The 23490-nt window shown below is 40.6% G+C and overlaps 1 protein-coding gene across 7 annotated transcripts in view; it reads left to right on the top strand.

The window, feature by feature from the left end:
• Positions 1 to 23490, top strand: part of KCNH5 (potassium voltage-gated channel subfamily H member 5) — a 316925-nt gene that overhangs the window by 81155 nt on the left and 212280 nt on the right. For 5 of the 7 annotated variants that reach the window (XM_033952023.1, XM_033952024.1, XM_033952025.1 and 2 more), the window contains exons 5-6: positions 8148 to 8183; positions 18036 to 18151. In XM_033952023.1, the coding sequence (XP_033807914.1) occupies positions 8148 to 8183; positions 18036 to 18151 (152 nt within the window). The remainder of the gene's footprint in view (positions 1 to 8147; positions 8184 to 18035; positions 18152 to 23490) is intronic. The other 2 variants (XM_033952022.1, XM_033952021.1) reach the window with 1 other exon arrangement.

Raw genomic sequence — 23490 nt, 5'->3', positions numbered from 1 at the left:
AATCCAGTAGAGAAACAGCAAGACATCTATCTTTTTTTTTTTTTTTCTTTTTTTTAAATGACCTATCTAGATTTTTTTGACCCCTTAGTTCATCTGTCTTTTTTGGCCATTTTCGAATACGAAGACTTCCAAATGAAAAACGCACAAAAACAAACTATTAGTTCATCCAAGCAGAGAGAAATTTTAGCAAATTGGCCACAGATAGCTGAGCACAGCAGAGCAGAGGAGTACTTTAGGGGGTACTGCAGTGAACGTCACATAAAAAGTCCCAGGTACACATCACTATAACCTCCTTATATTATATGGTGAGCCCTCCAAAACCCACCCAAAACCTACTGTACCTACATAAAGATGACACCTACAGGCTTAAGGGCTATTGTGGTGCACAGATGGGTACATTAAGTTTTGGGTGAGTTTTGGAGGGCTCACCATATAATATAAGGAGGTTATAGTGATGTGTACAGTCAGCATAGCTATTGCTAGCATTCAACATTTTCAGTTGGCATAACTAATATCAGCAAAGGCCTATGGGAAATTATATCAATCTGACTTTGGCATGTGAATGCAGATAGACCCTGAGTGTAGGCAGACTGTTTCATATGGCCCGAAAAGACGGTGTTAAATAGTCCTGATTGAATCATGATTAGCTAAAAGGTGTTAATGTGTTAATGTCTGATTAAGAGGGTGCTTAGGACAATGGGTCCAGGTGCACAGATAACTAAAGTTAATCAGAAACTATTGTCAGGCATACTGGAAATTACATTTGACCATAGCCTATTCTTTGGCTGTCTAGCACAAGTTTACTAAGGAGGGGGAGATTTAACTTCTATTGAAGCTCAATAGTTTTCTATATTCGGAATAGGATTCCAAGCTATAAAAGCCTCCTCTCTGCAACACACATGGAGCTCTCTCTTTCTCTGTCTATCCTTCTCTTTATCTATGGAACACGAAGCTTGGACCATCACCCCATTCCCCGTTTCTCTCTCTCTGCCTTTCCTTGGAACTTCAGGCTTCTATGTCTCTCTTTTCCTCTGAACTCTGTAAGGCAGGGAAACTGTGTTGCTCTATCATTAATTGTAATGCTTAATTGTAATGCTTATAAATATTGCTTTTCTGTAAGCCTATTTCTATAATATATTCTTTATGCAATCACCTCTGGCTGTGCCTTCTTGATTCTACTTCCTGGTGAATCTTCAGTGAGGGAACTGAACCTGGGACCTGGCGTTTGTAAGGGCGCCTCTCAAGCGGACCCACCAACCATATATTGTGGGGGCCACTAACAAACCTTACATGTACCTGGGACTTTTTATGTGACATTCACTGCATCACCCCTTAGAGTGTCCCTCTGATCTGATGAACTGTGTCTGTGTGGGCATCTGAAGCTGTAATACGGGTTGGAATATACTGTTTCTTTCACATCTTTGGGTGGTGGTGAGGTGGAGGAGAGTAAGGGGGGGTCATTGCCGTAATCTCTCCAGTGGTCATCTAGTAGGCACCTTTTTTACCTGTATTCATTTTTAAAACTGGTCTAGCCCCAGACATCTAAATGATGCCTTGGATGTTTTGTTAAACATTTGATTATCCCTGCAGAACGTCCAAGTTCTAAGCCCACCCAAAATACGCCTTAAAATGCCCCCTTAAGATTTAGACACACTGGAGACAAAATGACTAGAAAGATGTCTAGAAAGGCAGTTTTGAAAATGTCCACTTGGACATTTTGACTAGTAAGACATCCAAATGCCAGTTTATGCTGTCTTTTGGATGTCTATCTCTTTTGAAAATGAGCCCCTTAGGACTCACGGGAATGAGAAGAAAAAGGGGCAGGAAAGGTTACAATATATAACATAGGTATGAAGGAGAAGAAAATAATGACAAAAACCAGAGAGTCACCTCCACAAGTCAATAATAAATAGATAAACAGTGGAGATGTCCAAAAACACAAGGGTGCTTTTTATTTCAAAATTCTGCTTTATTGGCGCAATGACTTGACGTGTTTTGGCCTAATCGGCCTGTCTCAGGAGTCTACAAATTATTGATATACACACAAAAAATATTTATTTAAAAATTGCAAATGACATATACATATATGTGTATAAAAATATACTGTTAAAACACCAATAAAACCAAAACAATAAAATTATCATAAAATTTATAAAAAAGCAAAATTTAAAAATAATGAAAATGACCTAAACAGCAGAATAGAAACATAGAAAGATGACGGCAGAAAGAGGGCCAAGGCCCATCAAGTCTGCCCACTCTATAGACCCTCCCCAAATGCAGGAATAGAAGGAGGAAAATGGAGAGAAAAGTTTGGCAGTGGTGGTAGTGCCTCTTTCTTTGAGCATTTTGCTATCAGTCAGTCAATGAGCAGCAGTACTTGATCTATGCAGTGTTATACCATGTTCACTTGCCACAGCTGGTGCTCTTTTCTCACAGTGAACAGGAGCTCTTATTCCTAACAGGGGAAGGAAGTTGAGTGGCAGCATTCATTCTTCTGGCTTCAGAGCACCATTCCTGACTACATGTCTGATGACAGGCTGCATCTCTCTACTGAGCTGACAAAGCAGAATATTTCTGTCACATAATTCATTTTTCCAGTGTGGATGATGGGATATAGATGATGAGTTTAGAAGGGTTATACATCATTTACATTCATAAATTACCATTTACACGTGTAAATTAGGCTTTAAGGGCAATTCTAAAAAAGGGCTCCCACATCTGCCTGTCATTTGAGCATATAGGCCCTAATTCTATAAAAGACGCCGAACGTTAGGTTAGTTAGTTAGGTGCCATCGACTTGTGCTCAAGTCCTAATGACTTGATAAATTACAGATCTAAAAAGAAATCAGTTTTGTGCTAGTCTGGTAAGGTCCTCCAGCGTCATCCCTATGGATGTTTTCAACATGTCCAGCCATCTGGTAGCAGGTCGCCCTCTTCGCCTGGTTCCTTTGATCTTCCCAAACATGATGTCCTTCTCCAATGATCTTTGCCTAACTTATTTATTTTAAAAGCCTTAATTGGCGCCTTCTTATTGTTATACATTCAAAGTGGTTTACATATATACAGGTGCAGATACTTATATTGTACCTGGAATGCCTATGACTATAATAATAATAATAACTTTATTCTTCTACTAGTCTTATAGCCTGTTACATTAATGGGTGCTAGAATATATGTCTGTCTGTCTTTCTTTCTGTCTCTCTCCCTCCCGCTATCTGTCTTTCTTTCTATCTCTTTCCTTGGCTGTCCATCACCACCCCTTGCTTTCTCCCCCATCCATCAGTAGCCCTTCTCCCTTCCTTTTACCTCCCCTATGTCCACCACCACCCCTTCACTGCTCCCCCTGTCCAGCAGCAGCCCTTCTCCCTTCGTTTTACCTCCCCCCTGTCCAGCAGCACCTCTTCCCTGCTCCCCCTGTTCAGCAGTAAGCCTCCCTTCCTGGTACCTCCCCCCTGTCCAGCAGCACATCTTCCCTGCTCCCCCTGTCCAGCAGTAGGCCTCCCTTCTTGTTACATCTCCCTGTCCAGCAGTACCTCATCCTTGCTCCCCCTGTCCAGCAGTAGGCCTCCCTTCCTGTTTCCTCCCCCCCTGTCCAGCAGCACCCCTACCTGCTCCCCCTGTCCAGCATAAGACTTAGCCACAGCTCAACTGCCTGCACATGCCGACAGCCGTCTCAAGATGCTGTGGCCTGCACGTGCTGACAGCCGCCGCGTGTGCCGACAGCCGCCGCGTGTGCCTCAATCCAACAGCCACCTCAAGTAGCTCTGCTCCCGGCATCGCTGCCACCGCCACCATCCATGCTAGGCGGGAAGGTGGGCTCCATGAGAGGCCCGCGGGGCCGAAGCCGGTCAGCATGGCTGGTGCTTGGGAGGAGGAGTCCTGGTGTCTTCTAGCACGCATGCGCACTCTTGCCGGCCACGGACCTATAGATCAGGGATCACGGAACATGCTGGTAAGAGTGCGCATGCGCCCTTAGGGTTTTATTATAGTAGATACCGCCACAGTCGAATGACTTCTAGGCGGTTCACAGTGAAGAAGGCTGGACAATCAGCGAATTACAGAATGCAGGAAGTGAGGGTACAACTTATTACATAAGAAATAGATAAAAGGAAAATATGAATCTTAAGTATGTAGTATAGGTCTCTTTTATGCAACCCAAGGAATAAAGCTGGACAATCTGCAAATTTTAGAATAGAGCTGGACAATAAGGTGATTTGCAAAATGAAGTGAATCACAGAATAAAGCGAGTTACAGAATAAAACTGGACAGTCAGTGAATTACAAAATGCAAGTAGTGAAGGTATAACTTATTAACAAGAAATAGTTAAAAGGAAAATACGGAACTTAAGTATGTAATTTAGGTCTCATGTATGCAACTCAAGGAATAATGCTGGACAATCAGCAGATTGCAAAATGCAGGAAGTGAGGGAACAACATATTACATAGGAATTGACAGAGGGAAAAAAATAACTTTGTAAGTAGTGAGGCTTCTGTTTAGAAGATGAATTTGTCAAACAGTAAAATTTTAATTGCTCTCCGGAAGGCGCTGTAAGTCAGCCTGGCTTCATTGATATAATTACCCAGGACTGCTGTTTACTTGCTTGGAACATGAAGGACCTGTCCAAAAAGGATTTGTATTTGCAGCCTGTGATCTTTGGGTATGTAAATATGTTATGGTTTTTGGTTGACCGTGTGGGGTTGTGTAGTACGAAATGTGGTAGTAGGTAAGAAGGCGCTAGTCCCCAGACCTGCTTGAAACAAGTACAGGCAAACTTGAACATTATTCGCGCCTCCATTGGCAACCAGTGCAACCTTCTGTAGTAAGGGCTGATGTGGTCGTTTTTCCTCAATCCGAAGATCAAGCGAACTGCAGTGTTTTGCACTGTTCTCAATTTTTGTACTGTTTTCTTTGGAATACCTAGATAAATGATATTGCAGTAGTCCCGTATTGATAGGATCAGAGACTGCACCAGTAATCTAAAGGATGTAGCGTCAAAGTATTTTTTTAATGGTCCTTAGTTTCCACAGTGTACAAAAGCATTTCTTCACCACTAAGTTCGTGTGGTCAGCCATGGTTAAATGTGTGTCTAGTGTGATTCCCAGTATTTTTATAGTTTTGGTAATTGGGTATTCGTGGCCATTTAGTTGTAACGATGTTCTGGTAATTTTTTCATTGGGACTTGTCAAGACTTTCGTCTTTTCTGTATTTAGTTTCAGTTTGAAGTTGATTGTCCATTTTTCAATTTCGGACTATGGCCCTGCCCCCTTTTGAGTTCTGTGCTAGTAGAGTTAGGTGCCATGCCATATAAAATAGCATGCAGCCAGCTGCATATGCAGATTTAGCACATAATTATTGCTAATTAAGGGCTCAATTATTAATTTGTTTGCTTAAATCTGGGCATCGTAAATAAAATCCCAGAGATAGTGTGTACGGTAAATGCAAAGAGCCATATATATGACTAGAGTTTGGGTGATGGGGGTGCCCACTTACTTAACTGTTATGCATATTCATGCCACAGTTATACGAATGCAGTTACTTTGGGTCTATATCTGTTGTATTCGTGGATGCATAAAGTTAGGTGTATCTGATATCGCGTTATGCTGCTAATCTAGAATGGAGTTTGGGTACCCTGATGCTGTTATAGAATAGGTTCTCACTACGCGCATCAAGACATCTAAATGGAGATGTCCACTTATGGAATTGCCACTTATATGTGTAAATAGACATAGTTTAAAAACCTCCACTTACATATTTTTTTTTATAATTCTTTATTTATAATGTTTTTCTTATTACATCAAGTATGCAAAGTTGAAAAAGATCAATAATTTCATAGAACAGAAATAAAGAAGTAAAATATAAGTAATTCAACCATTATTACCACTTACACATTTATGTCATGGTAGACATAGGGAAAGCGTGTTCTGGCTGTGGTTTGAGCAGTCTTTTCAAGTGTACGAGGGTATATGTAATTCCATATTTTAGAACAGCAATATATGTAGACCTTAGAAAATGTTATCAGTGGTGCCTACACCTTCTGCATCTCACACATAACCCCCCAACTAACTTCTCACGTGTATGTAGAGCTTAGAAGGGTGATAGAGGATGGAGAACACACTTTACTCATGGAAAATGCTTTAAAATTACCCCCATAAGAAGAAAAATGCTACTTATTTACTTGTTTAAAGCCTCAAGTGATAACCGCTCTTTTTTAAATTTAAATATATTTTTTGTTTTGATTTTAGAATTTTTGAATGTTTCTTTTTTCAAAAATGGCATTTTTGCTTTCTTTATTTCTATTTAAGATATTTACCTGACAGTAAGGGCTCCTTTCACAAAGGTGCACTAGTGGTTTTACCGTGCATTAAAATGCCATGCGCGCTAGCCGCTACCGCCTCCTTTTAAGCAGGCGGTAATTTTTCGGCTAGCGTGCTAATCCTGTGCGTGCACTAAAAAAGGCTAGCGCAGCTTTGTTAAAGGAGCCCTAAATGGTTATATACGTAGCATATGTTACTTTATTAGCAGGATGATCTTCTGATATTATATAATTGCTTGACTAGCACATTTTGAGACTTAGCAGTTCTTCTTTTATAATACGTGATTATCAGATTCAAAGCTTTTTCAGTGCGTGGGTGTTCACAATATTTTTGTGCAAATTACTCAACAGCACTGTAACACCTTTATATCAAAATATCCATATGCCAGGCAGGGAGACTGGCTAGATTAGAGGAATGGGAGTGATAAGAGACTGTATTCCAAGAAGTGGGGGAGATTTGACGGTCATGAAACATGGAAACATGAAGGCAGATAAAGACCAAATGGCCCATCCAGTCTGCCCATCCGCAGTAACCATTATCTCTTCCTCTCTAAGAGATCCTATGAGCCTATCCCATGCTTTCTTTAATTCAGACAGTCTCTGTCTCCATCACCTCATCCAGAAGACTGTTCCATGCATCTGCCACGCTTTCTGTAAAAAAGTATTTCCTTAGATTACTCCTGAACCTTTCACCTCTTAACTTCATCCTATGCCCTCTCATTCCAGAGCTTCTTTTTAAATGAAAGAGACTCGACTCATGCACATTTATGCCACGTAGGTATTTAAACGTCTCTATCATATCTCCCCTCTCCTGCCTTTCCTCCAAAGTATACAGATTAAGATCTTTAAGTCTGTCCCTATACGCCTTATGACGAAGGCCATCTACCATTTTAGTAGCCTTCCTCTGGACTGACTCCATCCTTTTTATATCTTTTTGAAGTTATTCTGATTAGAGGAGAAGATGTGCCCCATCTCTCCTGCCCACCAAACTATCTTGATGCTGGTACCATGAACATTTTCAACCTTGTGGCCTAGCCACAAACTGTGCTGATTTTGTTTATCTCAAAATTAGTACATCAAGAAAGTACCAGTCTTGTGTTTTGAAAATGCTTATGATGCCCGGACAGAGATTGTAGAGCGGTCAGGATGGAGACTCCCAAAGAGCAAGTTTGTGCATATTAAAGCCATGTTTGAGTGCCGTGACTTACTTGCATCAGAACTAAGAGAGAAGTTATCAACATGGGCTGCTGTTAAATCAGATTAGTTTACCACAAGGCGGGATTTTTAGAACAGAGTCCCATTTTATATAATGAGACCCTGTGCCAAAATAACCTGACTTCTAATGAAACAGCCCAACTTAAAGTTGACAACTTCCCCCTAAATTGGTGGGTAAAAACAGTAATTGGACTTTCATTTCTGTGCCATCCTTCAGCAGCATAAAAATGCATGGAGAATATACTACAACTTTACATTTTTTTTTGCCTTCTTTCTGAAATACTACTACGTCTTATCATTTCTATAGTGCTATTAGACATACCCAGCGTTGTACTTTTTTAATGATTTCATATTTGCAATAAAATCAAGTCCCTGATAAACAGAAATCTAAAAAAAAAAAAATTCTGCTGAATTTTATTCATAATTTTCCAAACTATGTAGCATCTGGAAATGGGCAGCTGGATTTATTTTTTTTTAACTGTTTTTCTGTTATTTCTTTAGACTACAAATTACTAACAAAAAATATCTGTATGGTGCTAAAAGTATGTTAAGGTGTTATCTTTTGCTCATGTTAAAGTTTTTGATCAAAAACAAAAAATGAGACTTCTTTTTTACACAGCTCACCATGGGACAAGACAGCTAAAAAGCGCTCAAAGTAAGTTTCAGTAAATGCTGTTTAAGTACACTTAAAAATTAAAGCAAAACAGAACAGTGTGATAAAAGCAATACTTTGGAAAAGGAAGTTGTACAATTGGTGTGCTATACATGCTGTAAATCCCCTCAACATGAGGAAATATTGTTTAATTGCACACAATGGCGTACCTGTCGGGTAAGGAACCTGAGGCTGAACACCCCCTCCTTTGGCTAAAACAATGGGAAGGTGCGTGAATCGGTAGCGGGGTTGCGGGGTTACGGTCCACCTGCGTGCAGTCGTCAACTCTGTTGGTCCCCCCGCCCCAGAACAGGAAGTTGACATCGGAGGTAGTGGGAGCCAGTGGAGCCAACGACCGCACTCAGGTGGGCCACAGACCTGTGATTACTCCAGCACCCCTGAGTTTCCTGCACCTGGGGTGGACTGCCTCCTCTATCCCCACCTTTGGTACGCCACTGATTGCTCATTAAAACTTTGGAGCCCTCACTAAATTTCACTACTATGCTGTTAACAGATGAGCATGGTAACTGTTACTGAGCTGGCATGAAATCATTTGTCAATACATACTTTAACTCCATGCTGTGTTAGGGAGCAGAAACTGGGCAAGTTATCAGCAGGGACTGCACATTGCTGAAAGCATTTGACACAAATTATGCACTTACACTAGTGCAGTAAGCACAAGTGCACAGACCACCTCTTCAAGAAGAGGCATTACATGCATCTGTGATAACTGGAAATAATCATATGGGACTTTCTGCGTAATAACTGCAGAGGACATGCTGGACATGCTCTCAACGATTACTATGCAGTTGTTACAATTCCACGTGTTAAGAGTTGGTGTTAAAGTGCTGTAAGTGCAAAATCTTAGCACACTTCAGTAACTGCCCTCTATATGTTTCTACTCTCAGAAAAACTGTATCTTCTGCCAATGTTCTCTTTAAGTTTTATCAGTAAGCAAGTTCAAGATGTTATGTTTAGTTTTTAAAATTCATTAAGGATTATGTCCTGCTTATTTATCTCAGTTTATTTCTATACCAATTTACTATCATTCCAGTAGGCTTATACACAACAATAAACTTTATTTTCATAATTCTCATTTTCTGAAATTCATCTGTTCTTATAAAAAGACATTTAGCCTTGTTACTGTTAAACATTGGCACTCATGTGCAATAGAGCTCTGACTGGAACAAGATTATCTAAACATTTATTTTAAAATTTCTCATATACTGCAAATCTACAAATCTAAGTGCTTTACAACATACTGTACACACATACATACTCTACATACATACATACAATAGATTTAACATTAAAACACTACTTTTCAAGACATACGGAGGGGCATAATCAAAACATACGTTTAAGTCCGATTTGGATGCAGGGTGCTAGGCGCCCAAAGTCGGCAGTGGGGAAATGTCCGGTCTTAAAAAAACATCTAAAATATATATTTTTTTCCAAAAATCGTCTGTCTGGATGTCCAGGCGGTTGATTGTCTAGACCGCCAGTACGTCTATCTGTATACCACGTTCTCAACCAAAAATTCATCCAAGTCCCAAACGCCTAGAAAAAGATCATTTGGACATGGGAGGGGCCAATCTTGTGATGGACTGGCCACTCAGACATGGCAACAGAGCAGTGGGGCACCTTACAGGGCACTGCTGTGAACTTCACATAAAGGGTGCCACATAAACATCTCACCAGAACTCTCTTATAAGTTATGGTGAGCCCCCAAACCATCCCCAAAACTACTATACCCACCTGTCTACAACCCCAATAGCCCTTATGGCTGCAGGTGGCACCTATATGGCAGTAGAGTAGGGTTTGGGGGGATTTTAGTGGCTTCATTTTCCACCATAAATAGAGTGCTCAGAATGGCTTATGGGCCTGGGTCCTCCTCTCTATGGTTCACTAACCACCCCCCCCCAGGCTACTTAAGACACCTCTGTGCAGCTCTACTAGGCTTTCCTATAGCAGGTGTTGATGTTCTGGAGACAGGTATGTAGGTTTTTTTCTGATCTTTGTGGGTTGTGAGGGGGTCAGTGAACACTGGGGGAGTGTGTGTGGGTCTTTACTTTGGCTCTGCAGTGGTTATCTGGTCACTCTTGATACTTTTTTGGCACTTATACCTGTCTTTACATTGTCTAACTCACAACATATAAGTTTTATCCAGGAAGTCTTGTAAAACATTTGATTATCCCTGCAGGACAACTTTCCTAGGTTCCTTCAACACCCTTGGATGTATACCATCCGGCCCCATCGCTTTGTCTACCCTTATTTTAGCTAGCTAGTTTGATTATTGGCACTTGGACAACCTGTCTTTTAGGTCATCAAAGTGCCAACTTGGGCGGGTTTTTAGACGTGTTTAGGTTTAGATTATGAGCCCCACAGTATTCAAAAATCTGAAGAATGTCTAAAATTTCTGTTTTAATTTATAAAAATCTGTGGAGTGACGATGTTCCTAAATGGACTTTATTTGAAAGTGTCAAAGTTCCAAAGGTACACTGAAATCATCCACTTAAAATAATTCCATCCACATAAAAGTAAATCATCCACATAAGAGTCTTAAAATTCTTCTTCAGGGGACAATTGTGTGGTGAACTGGAAGTGAGACACTGGAATTATTTTATGTGGATGATTTCAGTGTACTTTTGGAACTTTGACACTTTTAAATAAAGTCCATTTAGGAACATCGTCACTCCACAGAGTTTTTTTTTTGTTTTCTCTGGATTTTCTTCTTTGTGGATATTTTGGGGTCAATTCCTTTTGTTTTTTAATTTATAAAAATGCCTGAGAAAACAGATGTGCTTTTAAAACTTTTGTAAATGAACTCAGACTCAATCTTTCTCAATTCCTTTGGAAGGGAGCCCCATAACTGAGGTCCTGTGACCATAACGATTGAGTCCCTATACATCTGGAACATCAAGTAGTGCCAGATGGCAGTGAGGAATCCAAGATGGCTGCTGCTAGCTTACTGCAGTGAGGACGCCTCCGATTGTCAGCTTTACCTTGAACACTATGCCGAAAAGATGGAGAAGAAACGCTGGTGGTGCCTCCCGGCGGTTGATAGCCCCTTTGGTTACAATTGATGACTTTCTGCGACGCCTACAGCAAGAACAAGGAGTGTCGGGGATTTGCCCGCTTGGAATGCCAGAGAGTAGTGCGGCGGCGAATACCTTAGGGCCTGATGTCACCTTAAGCCCCGACGTAAGGACGCCACCTCTTTAGCCGTTGCCGCAGGCAGCCAGCTCACCGAGAGACCAGAGTGCACTCGAAGAGGAAGCACTCTCATCTCGATAGGTCAGTATGTCGGAGGGCTCGCTGACCGGAATATCCCAGAGTGATTTGCTCATTCTACCAGGACCTGCGACCTGGACAGCTCAGGCTAAGGAAGGACAAGACCTCACTGAGGTAAACCAACCATTACAACAACCTCTAACCACACAAGCATATCCTTTTTCAGCGGTTAAACCCCCAGAAGTCACCCTAGAAGCGTTGTGGGACTTGGTGGTGAATTTGGGTAATTCTTTAAACCCCCCAAATAAAAAATTTGGACAGAGAAATTAAAGAACAGAAAGGAGAAATTAATTCCTTAAAACAAGATACATCTTTGTTAAAAGTAGATATTCAGAAGATAAATAAAGAATTAACATCAGTAAAAAATAATCATGACCAATTGGATAAAGACAATATAATTATGAGGAGGAAATTGGAAGCTCTAGAGAATAGCAGTCGAGCTAATAATTTCAGGATTATAAATTTTCCTAAGATCTTATCAATTTTTCCCCGAGAAATGGTGAAACAATATTTCATGGAGATTGTACAAATACCTGAAAGTTCTCTACCTCCTCTCACAAGGGCTTATTAACTTCCTATTAAATCCCAATCGGGAAAAAAAGAAAAGGTTGGGAAATCTCAGGATGATCCATTGGACATTTCAGCCATACTGGAACAATCGGATAGAGAAGTGGCTACTCCAGCCACCCTCTTGCTGTCTGTGGCCTTGGTTCCAGACAAGGATTAGGTCCAAAAACGTTTTTTCAAAAACAGATCCAAGGACTTCCTGGGATTCCATATCCAGATATTCCCTGATGTCTCTAGAGAGACTCAAAAAAGAAGAAGAGAATTCCTAATTTTGAAATCTGGAGTAACTCAAATAGGAGGTCTTTTCTTTTTGAGAAAGCACAAATGTTCCAAGCACAAATGCAAATGTGTAGTCAGATATCGTTCTTTGAAATATGTTTTTGTAGACCCATCTCATTTGACAATGAAACGTCTTGAGAATGAAATAACAGCAGCGCCTAATAAGGATTAGTTCTCTGCTCTGTAGTAGTTATTGTGCTTTCTTTGATAAATATTTGAATTTAAATTACTCTACTCTATAAGTCTTGGATCTGAGATTAGAGGACTAGTGTGCGATCAAGTGAGCTTTTCCTTTTCTTTTAATAATTTGATTTATCTTTCAATTTGAAAGTAAATTTAAGTTAATATGTCTTTGATTACATTTTTCTGTATAAAATGTTTATGATTGGTAATTGTTTAAAAACTGTATAAAAAAAAAAGTAGTGCCTGATTACATGAATAAAGGGGATGTCCTAGCATATGAATCTTTAGGGTTACAGCCAGACACAAAAACAGGAAACAGGATATTGGGCTTGATGGACCTTCACTCTGTATGGTAATTAGTATGTTCTTTTTCGAATGAATAATAATCTAATCTTGTCAATTATATTATGCTTTTTAGTACCTGCTTGTTTAACGTGGTGTATTCCTGCTTTATTATTCACACTGCAGCTTGAGTTCTCAAGCAAAGTTCTAGGCATCATTATTGACTCTTCTCTTTCCTTCAATGACCATCTCAACTCCTTGATAAAGTCATGCTTTTTTAGCCTCCACATGCTGAGGAAAGTGAGATCCTGCTTCCACCAACAACATTTTGCCGTCCTTGTACAATCTATCATCCTCTCTAGATTAGACTACTATAACTCCATCTATTTAAGTCTAACCAAAAAAAGTCTCCAAAGACTTCAGCTAATTCAGAACACTGCGGCCAAGCTGATCTTCGCGAAAAACAAATTTGATCATGTTTCCCCTTTTCTGTCCAAACTTCACTGGCTTTCAGTAATTTCAAGGGTTCATTTTAAATGCGCCTGCCTAGCTTTTAAGATCTTACACGGCATCCTCCTTCCTCTAATTCCACTATCTTGGAACTCCTTGAGTCCCGATACTACCAGGTCCACCCAAAAATTTAAACTATCCTTCCCCTCGCTAAAAGGTATCCTCTATGCGGGAAGATTAGGGAAATCTCTCTTCTTCAGAATCACAGGGCTTTGGAATAACCTTTCTGCCCCACTAAGGAATCTGGGCTCCTTCCAACTATTCTGAAAGCATCTAAAAAACTAGGCTATTCACAAAAATATAAGGCTCTCTTCCCCCCTATACTCAACCTCCAGCCCCATTATGCTGTTCCTTCCTTATATTAAGCTTTTGCAAACCGTGCCGAGCTCTATAATTATGGAGAGGATGCGGTATATAAACTTAAGGTTTAGTTTAGTTTAGATTGTCCAGTTTATGACATGGTATACAAGATTTGTTATGTTATATGTTCCAAGCACAAATACAAAAGTGGCTGAATGGAATAGAATACGTCTTCACTCAAAACAAACCATTCATTCAAAGCAAACAAGAAAGACTTCAGCTCAGTAAGGGAGAAAAAACCCTCAGTGTTGCACAGAATAAGTGAAGGCAATGATAGCCAACCATCACTGGCTACCGGCTACTGATATTCAAATCAGAGGAAGCAAATGCATCACAGGTACAAAAACTCCCATAAACTGTAACCAGTATTTTTAACCAAATTATCAAAATATACAGTTTATGTAACGAAATTCAAATCAATCCAAAAATTTGTTGGGGTTTTTTTCTTCTTCTTAGTTATTTCTGGGCAAGAATCCAAAGCTATGCCCGGTACTGTTCTTAGGTTGCAATTACTGAAGTCTCTGTCAAAGCTCACTCCAGTCCATCTATACCCTCCTAGCCATTGAAGCCCTCCCCAGCCCATCCTCCATCAAACAGCCATATACAGACACAGTTTGCCCAGTACTGGCCTTAGTTCTTCAATATTTACTATTATTTTCAGATTCTAGATCCTCTGTGTTCATCCCACGCTTTTTTGAACTCTGTCACTGTTTTCATCTCCACCACCTCTCTCAGGAGCGCATTCCAGGCATCCACCACCCTCTCCGTAAAGAAGAATTTTCTTATATTGCTCTTGAGTGTAGCAGCATTACAGGAGCTTCAAGCTGCCTGTTCCAATTGATTTTTATGCCGATTGGTTTAAACGTCGTATGGTTCTCGTTCATGTGTGACTTCAAACATTCTGGACCTCTGAGGAAGGAGTGTTTTTCGAAACACGGACCATGTCGGGTCCTGTCTTATCCCAAAGAAGAACCATTCTTTTGGCTCACTACAATTTATTTACTCCAATAAAGTTCCTGTGCTTTGTACATCATTTCTGCAGTTCTTTTTTGTTCTTACTGATTGACTTTCACTGCAGACCTGTTGGACTTTTTTTTGTTTTAGCTGTTTTAGTGCCAGAATAGCAGAAACTCAGAAGTCCAAAGGCAATCCAAACTGCTACTTCTTGAAATGAGCAGGAATCCAAATGCTGAGAAAAATCACCAAATTCGGGGTTCCCAACAGGGGTCCTGTTTCGCTATTGCTGCATCAGGGGAACCACTGTCAAAACAATACAAAAAATGATCAGCATAACGAAAAACAAAAAATCTATAAACAAAAAACAAACATAACCAGACACTGCCGACTAATACACAACATGGCTACTTGGCTTACATTGCGGTTTAAATGGGCAGTTACAGTTGAACCTTTTACTTGAATATCTAGAGGTAGCCCAATTATTGCAAAGTTGACAAAAATAACAAATTTTTAAAACAAAAATGCAGAAACACAAATTTGTTTCATGAATCAGTCAACACAACATATTCATTTGGCTTCAGTGCTATAGAAAGGCAACAAAATTAGTTTAGTCCTGCCGATGTCAGTGTCTTGCTATCTGGATAAACCTGTCGGTGCTGCTTAGTAGCTTGCAATAAGAACTTAAGTTGTGACTCGTCTTTTGCCCTGAAGCCACTGTGCTGTCTGCATCCTCATCACTGGAGCTACTACTTGATGGTATCAGTCAGTGGCAGTCCTATGATGAGGCCAACTGAGGCAGCAGCCTCAGGTGTCACTCTTGAGGGAGCGGCATCTTGCTTTACTCTCTCTGCTGTTCCCCTTCCCAGCATGTAACCCTTTCACCCTTCTCCCCCAATCAACATTTTTTCTATTCTCCCCTTCCCCCTCCCTGGCATCTACCTTTAAAGTGCTATAAAAGTTGTCTGGCGGCAGTAGCAATTCAAGGAGCTACCCTGCCACCAGTTCCGGTGTCTTCTCTTCACTCTGCCCACCCCAGCAGAAACAGGAAGTTGTCAGAGAGGCAGGCTGCAGTGGAGAGAAGATGCTGGGGCTGGTGGTAGGGTAGTTTCTTGAACTGCTACCGACGCCTGGCAACTTTTATAGCACATTAAAGGTAGATACGGGAGGGGGGGGAGAGAATGGGAAAAATGCCAGTTGGGGGAGAAGGGTAAAAGGATTAGATGCCGGGAAGGGGAGTGACAGAGACAGTGCAGCAAGATACCCACTTCCTCATGAGTGCTGCCTGAAGATATTGGACTTGGGAGAGATGTTAGACTCAAGGAAGGAAAGGAGGAAAAGATAGATTCAGGGATGGGGTAAGGGAGAGAGGGAGAGATGTCAGATTTGGGAGATGGATAGAGAAGACAGAGGGACTAGAAGAGGAATAGGGAGAGATGGACAGGGACGATGGAGAGGTGGCCTTGGGGAAGGACAGAGGGGCAGGATAGGGAGAGGTGGCAAAAAGGGGTGAAAACGAGTCAGGGACAGATAGGAGAAGGTGTGAAAATGGGAGAGGGAAAGATGGACTTGGTGGAGGGGGAAAGTGAGGTGAGAGGGAGAGATAGACTTGGTGGAGAAGGGCAAAATGGAGAGAGAGGGAGAGATGGACTTGGTGGAGGAGGGAAAAATGAACAACTCAGAGATATCGGGGGGAGGGGGTGATGGAGAGATAGACAGGGAAAGGTGGGAAGGTAGTATCAGTGTTGTTTCAGTTTCTCTTCTTTGGAAATCTTCCATTCTATGACATCTTGCAAAATTGTGCTTCTGTCTCTGTTCCAACTGCTCTTTTGCAGTTAATGGTCCATTGATACCAGCCATTGATCCTTTTATTTTCATGCTGAGCCAGCAAGAACTCCTTGTCTTCAGCAATTGTCATCATGCTGAGAGCATTGGAATAAGCAAAGTCAAAGAAGAACCTTTGTGGCTTGCTATGTTACAGACTGCCACCCTTTGTTCTTCTAAAGAAAATGCCACTCTTCAAATGTTTGTTTTAATTTAATTTGGCAGTTTTCTGAATCTACATTACTGCAGCACTTGAGGAGTTGGTGCTATAAGCATACTGGGTAAAGTGATCGGGTTCTATGTTCAATTTGTTGTTCCACTGTATTTGCAAAATATTCACAGCTTATTTGCCCATATTCAAGAATGCCGTATGTGGATTTCGGAACTATTACTTTTTGATGCCTTCAGAGCATCAGTGTTGTTGAGCTACCAGTAAGGTCCTCTTATACTAAGGTGTGCTAACTGATTAGCGCGCGCTAAACGCTAATGTGCGCATGTTAATCCATGGATGCGTTAGCGTGCGCTAATTCGATTAGCACATCTTAGTAAAAGAGGGGGTAAATGTGCACCAATTTAACTGATGGTTTGTCTAAAATGTTTCTTCATATATACAAAAAAAATCATGGGGTAAGAAGGTCATTTTTACAATCTTCAAAAATAAGCACCTGCCCGCTCGCCCGCCCGCTCCTCTCCTTCCTGTACTCACCCCTTGCCTTCCCTCATACCTTTTTGGCGCTCTTTCTGATGTCACTTCCGGGACCCGCACCTAGGAAGTGACGTCAAAGAGAGCCAACACCGACGTGGGCAGCATGCTGCTCACGCCGGAGAGTAAAAGGTATGATGAACGGGAAGGGCGTGCGCATGTGGCAGGGGTGGGGAAGAGGTCTGTGGTTGGTGTAACTGCAGATGCTTAATTGTAGGGCAGGCCAAAAATGGGAATATTCTGTAATTGACACCTGAGTGCCTAGGGGCTCCTTTTATCAAGCCGTGCTAACGGTTTAACGCGCGTAATAGCACACGTTAAAACCGCTAGCTGCTAATGCCTGCTTTAAACAGGCGGTAGTTTTTTGGCCAGCGCGGGGTTAGCGCGTGATTAAGTCACACTAACCCCGCTAGTGCGGCTCGATAAAAGGAGCCCTAGGTGTCATTATAGAGTGCCTCCCTATTGCATATTATTGGGGTACCTAATCAGAGGAATCTTATTATATAATTACCCTTCTATACCCTTGACTTTAGTCCATTTCATTTCTCATTTTTTCATAGGAACCTATGACATTTTATAATTCTTTAAAAGAATTATCTCCAGTGATTTAAGTATCTTTCAACCACTGCTAATGTGAACTGATCATATTAGCTTAATGGAAAGCTGGTTTAATTTTTCTCTTAACTGTAAAGGAAACATAATTAATAGTCTTCTTATCCCTTCAATTGTATTTTTTTTGCTAAAATATAAAACATTTACATAGAATTGTTGGTAATTTTCCAGATGAAGAAGGGAGGAAACATGATTTTATTAAGCTATGAGAATCAAAGGGAACAACCTCTTTTTAATACCTGCTCTGTGAGAAAAGGTAACTTTCAGGTTTCTTTTGTTTCTTTAAGGATGGACAAAGTTTGCCCGACTAACTCGAGCGTTGACAAACAGCCGTAGCGTTTTACAGCAGCTGACTCCAATGAACAAAGCAGAAGTGGTTCACAAACACTCCAGATTGGCAGAAGTAAGTTCAAGCGTTGCATCTCTTTTCTTTCTTCAGTGCATTTCCAAAGTGACAAAAGTCAAAGGAGAAATAGGTTTCTACAGTAACCTAAGTCAAATACGACAATATGGAACTAGTTATGAGATTCCAATGGAACCAGTAGAAATAATTCCAAATATATTCAATTGTACCCAACATAGCCATGTTTCGACGCACAGAAATTCATCCCAACAATTTTTGGGTATTCTTAGTAGGATTGTGAGGGGTTGAGGGTTTTTCCCTCACTAGGGCTGCGGTTGTACCACTGGGCAGCAGGGGGCACTGGCCCATGAGTGGGTGAACCACAGGTCCTAGAGTGTACTGAGCTCTGCAGCTCAGAGATGAGCCACCTTAGAAGAGGTGGAATAACTGTGCTGAGTCATGGATGCAGTACTCAGGCAGGGAGGAGAATATACAGCATGCCTTAGTCTGGAACCATTCAGCAGAGGTGCCCGAAGAAGAGACTTCTCTGAGCAGAGAAGTTTCAGAGAAAGAAGTCTTCCTTAGCAGTGGAAGAGAGTAAGAGAGAGACTGTCAAGGTGAGATGGTTGCTGATTGGCTTGCTGAGTAGATGGCTAAGGTAAATCACTGTATGCAGAATAAACTGAATGGTATACTGTTTTGGAGCATGACAAAGCTTGATTATATAGTATAATAGTTGGACTTGGTAAAGTACATGATTATAAGAGACTCAGTCTGTGGAAATTTTGATGTCCTTGTGTTGAACTAAGAGTTTATTTTGAACCTTGAGCTTGTGAAGGAACAAAACTCAGAGCTGTACACAAATAAAAGCTTTTTGTTGCACCTTCCAGGAATCTTACAAGGATAAATAACCAATCTTAAAATGGAAAATTGTTCCTTATAACCCTACAAGTTACTGATCAGTTAAAATGAATGATCTGTTTTAAAACATTTTGCAAAGTTACTTTTTCTCATGTTTTACAAAGAAACATTTATTTTGACTCGGCAGTAATTCGCAGTGCTATAGGGAGCAATTCCCAATTTTATCCTATGTAAGAACAACCACTGTTTTCATTCAAGTCATTGGAATTGATTTCCTGATATCCCTGAAGCAGGGGGTTGTGCGCTGAAACAAGGCTATGTTGGGTGCCATTGAATAAATTTGGAGTTATTTTTATTGGTTCATTTGGAATGTCTTCATTAATTCCCAAAGTAGTCCAGGAGGGAAATGTACAAAAAACTATGCATGCTTGCACTGTGCCTGCATGATACCGTAACCGCTAGTGTACCTGTAGGTATCCAATGTGTGATCAAATAAAATGATTAAGGCCATTATTTTACAGACCTATTCACATGTAAATAGTGGCATTTACACTCATATATCACATATACATGTAAATATTGATTTCAGAAACACAGTATTTATACATGGACATCTTTCTGTAGAGATTTCAAGAGGGTGTGAAATGGGTGTGACTCAGGTGGGGTAAAATCAACACATGCATTCCCTATTTTACAAATGGGATGTACATGTGTGGGGGAAAATTCTCATGTTGGAATGCATACCTCCTCAAAGACGCACACATATTTTAAACAGTGCTGGTTTGAGCCAGGGCTTTACACAAGGGAGTAAGGGAATCATTCTACTTAATCCTATGTATTTTATTCCCACCTCTGAAATGAAACCATGTTAGAATAGGAACTCACTACTGAATTGGTGGCACTTACATATGCAGGTTTGTAAACTGCGTCAGCTACACATGGAAGTTGCGAAATCGCCATTCCCACATGTAAGTGCCCACTCTTCCATATGGAAGTTGCATGGTCTGTGCTGTTCATTTTTTTTAAAGTGTATCTTTTTGTAAAATGGCTGCTGCCTCTACGTATGCCTGCAAATACAAATGAACTTGGCAGATCCTTTTCTAAAATAATCGCTAGAATTGAGCACATCCCGACTGAGTAGGCTAGGCTGCAATCCCCACTCAACAGAGAATGACCACTTGCACAAGTATAAGTACATTTCCTTTTATTTAAATATTTAATTGATATTAAGCATTAAATGATATTAATTACAGATTGTATGCTGCTAATATAGTTGTGCAAGGGGTGGGGGGTGGGAGAATCGCTCACAAACCCCAGAGCTATCACCTGACTTACATTACACGGATGCCCTTTATATACTATTTTTCTGCCTATGACGTGTCTTGCTTATGCAATTCATCGTGCACTTTGCACCGAATGATTATTTGCTTAGCTTAATTGAAAATTTTCATCCTGCACATTTCTCATTTCTCATGTGTCTATATTATTCATTTCTCATGTCTTTGTACTCTCTGTCATGCATGTACCTTGTAGTGGAAACTGTTTGCTGAGCTGGTTGAAAACATCTTGGGAACATTGTTTCCTTACCTAAAATCTTGCTTACTTCTGTGGTTTCTCCATTTCCCTTCAAACATGTCAACCTGTTCTTTCCTCTCTGCACCTGCATTTACTTATTAACTATAACTGTTTCTTCACCCTACCATAAATTGCATTTCATTCCCCTTCCTGACATTTGTTTTCCTTATATGAATACATTTCTTGCCCAAACTGCTTTACTGTATTGCACCAGATTTCTTTTATTTTGCTTGCACATTGTTATTCCAGCTATATTTCTGTCCTGCTTTTACTGAGCATCCAGGTTGGGCTTAGCTGTCCCCCTCACCTCTACTTTTCATACAACTATCAATTGCTTGTCCTCACCAACCTGGATGTCTCAAGTCTGATCTCAATGTCCCTTGTAGAATAGGGCTCCATCTTTAAGCACAATAATTTGACCTTCCAACAGCAGCTTGAGGTTACAGGGAAGAAGACTTAGGGGCAGTGTTAGGAAATTCTTCTTTACGGAGAGGGTGGTAGATGCCTGGAATGCCCTCCCGAGGGAAGTGGTGGAGATGAAAATGATGATGGAATTCAAACAAGCGTGGGATCTCTAATTAGAAAACGAAGGATGTAAATTAAAGAACTAAGGCCAGTATTGGTCAGACCTGCATGGTCTGTGTCCCATATATGGTGATTCGATGTAGGATGGGTATCAATATGAACTCCACTAATATGGAACATGAGGATGTTACTGGCCAGATTTTACGGTAGATATCCTGCAAACAACGGGATGGTTGGATAGGCTGGAGTGAGCTTGGACAGCAACAGTAACATTTACATTTGGAACTTAGGCCAATACCAGACTTTACAGTCTACGCCCCAGAAATATCAAAGAAGAGACAAATTAATCTAATCATGTATTTTTTAATTGGTATAACGTACGGGCAGACTGGATGGACCGTTCAGGTCTTTATCTGCCGTCATTTACTATGTTGCTAGAGTTGATTTGCCTTCCATTCACTTGTTTGATTGCACCCTACCCTGTAAAGACACAGTACTCATGGTTAGTGCAGCAGCTGATAACCTTGGAAGCCATGGTTCAAATCCTGCTGATCTTATTTATAACATTGGACAAGTCACTTCACCCTTCATTTCTTCAGGTACAAACTAAGATGGCATTGATATATTAACATATGTTATTCCATATTAACACTGGCAGTGGAGCCTATTGATTAATAATGTACATGAATCACGTGAATGAATGTGAGTAAACCTGTTCCTTAGGTCATAAGCCCTATGTCAATAGGAAAATATTGACTGTTCCTGATTTGCAACTTAGCTTGGGGTACCAGTGGAAAACCATGAGCTAAATTCAAATAAATGCATTGAATGCCAATAGATTTTCCTTCAAAACTCTTGAGCATTGCAGACACTGCAGTTGGTAAATATTATGCATTAATCGGTAAAATAATTTTTGCTTCTCTTTATTGACAATGGCCAGTAATGGTGTATGAGATCTGCCAGAGTATTTATTAAACTCTGTAGAAGAGAATGTTTAAATATATTTCTCCCAGAGAGGCCTGTGATGAATTTATTACCAGAGATCAAGGGGAATACAAAATGTTTCTTGGCCTGGTTTTTAATGTTAATGTGCATGCATGCCCAAAACACTATTTCAATGAAATCAAAATTAACTTACCTGTGAGTTGCTTTGTTTTGCTGCCATTTCTTTGAGTGCTTTATGCCAAAGAGAGGGGCATCAGGATGTTATTTGAAACTCAGCATGCGTTTTCTGTTGCTGAAAAAAAGCATTAGGGCTTTTCTTAATTTTTTTTACTACAAAAGTACATTCACACTGGCTTTTCTTGCATGTATGTTGTTTTTCCTAAAATTCCATTGTAATTTTTGTAGCCTGATGGTCATCAAAAGCAAACATATAGCCATGAGCAGTTGTGAACCTCTAACAGGATTCTTTACTGTTGTTCAACAGCCCTACCAAGGACTGGTGAAAGTATCATGGTGGCTTAGCATGAGCCTACTCTGTAGGGGGATTACAGTACAACTTTCATGTGAAATACCGAATTCAATATCCATATATCTTTGAGACTGAGTTAAAAAGCCTGAAGTATGGCTCAGCAGCTGAATAATGTGGTGCATCAAATTGTCACAGTTGGTAAATTATCACTGTAAGGTTTATTGAAAGGCAGAAATGAAAACTATGTTATTCCAGGACAAGCAGGTAGCATATTCTCATATGTGGGTGACGTTATCCATGAAGCCCAGTATGGACAGTCCAAAAGTTTAGTATCACTTTAACTGTTCAGAAGTCTCGAGATGGCCCATACCGTGCATGTGCGAGTATCTTCCTGCCGGACTTCAGCTCATGGGACCATCAGTTCTTAGTTTTTCACGGAGCTAAGAAGACGTGTTTTTTGGGAGCCTTCTAAAGCACTCTTTTTCCCTTCAATTTTTGTGCCTTCTTGTGTTATTTCTTCTTTTTCCATTTGTTACTTTTATTTTCTTTGGTTTTCTATGAAAAAAGTCAAATTTGCTTTTCCATTCTTTTGGGACTAGGCCCCTGTGTCCCCTTTCAAGCCGGGGTTCCTGTGGGGTGCCTCAAACCTTTTTCGGTATCTTTTTTACTCAATCCTTGGTAAACATTGAGCCCTTCAACTTAGCATCAGCGGTGTTCCAGTCCATGTCAAAGCCTTCCACAAGCTTCAAGAGGTGCAGCCAGTGCAACAGGACCATTTCCATCACTGATCCGCACAACTGATATCTTCAGTGCCTTGGCCCCGAGCACTGAGTCAGCTCTTGTGCTCATTGTTCCACACTTCAAAAGCGCTCCTTGAAGGCTCAACGTTTACAACAGGAGAAGTTATTTGGGTTTTCTAAGCCTTTCATGATGTCAATTGCATCAGCCATCGATAAACCAACATCAACATCCTGGCATCATCGGTACCGTCTCCATCTGGTAAACCAGCTAAGAAGTACTCTTG

This window comes from Geotrypetes seraphini, chromosome 7 (assembly GCF_902459505.1).
Source record: "Geotrypetes seraphini chromosome 7, aGeoSer1.1, whole genome shotgun sequence".
NCBI lineage: Eukaryota > Metazoa > Chordata > Amphibia > Gymnophiona > Dermophiidae > Geotrypetes > Geotrypetes seraphini.
This window is presented reverse-complemented; position numbering and strand designations above follow the sequence as displayed.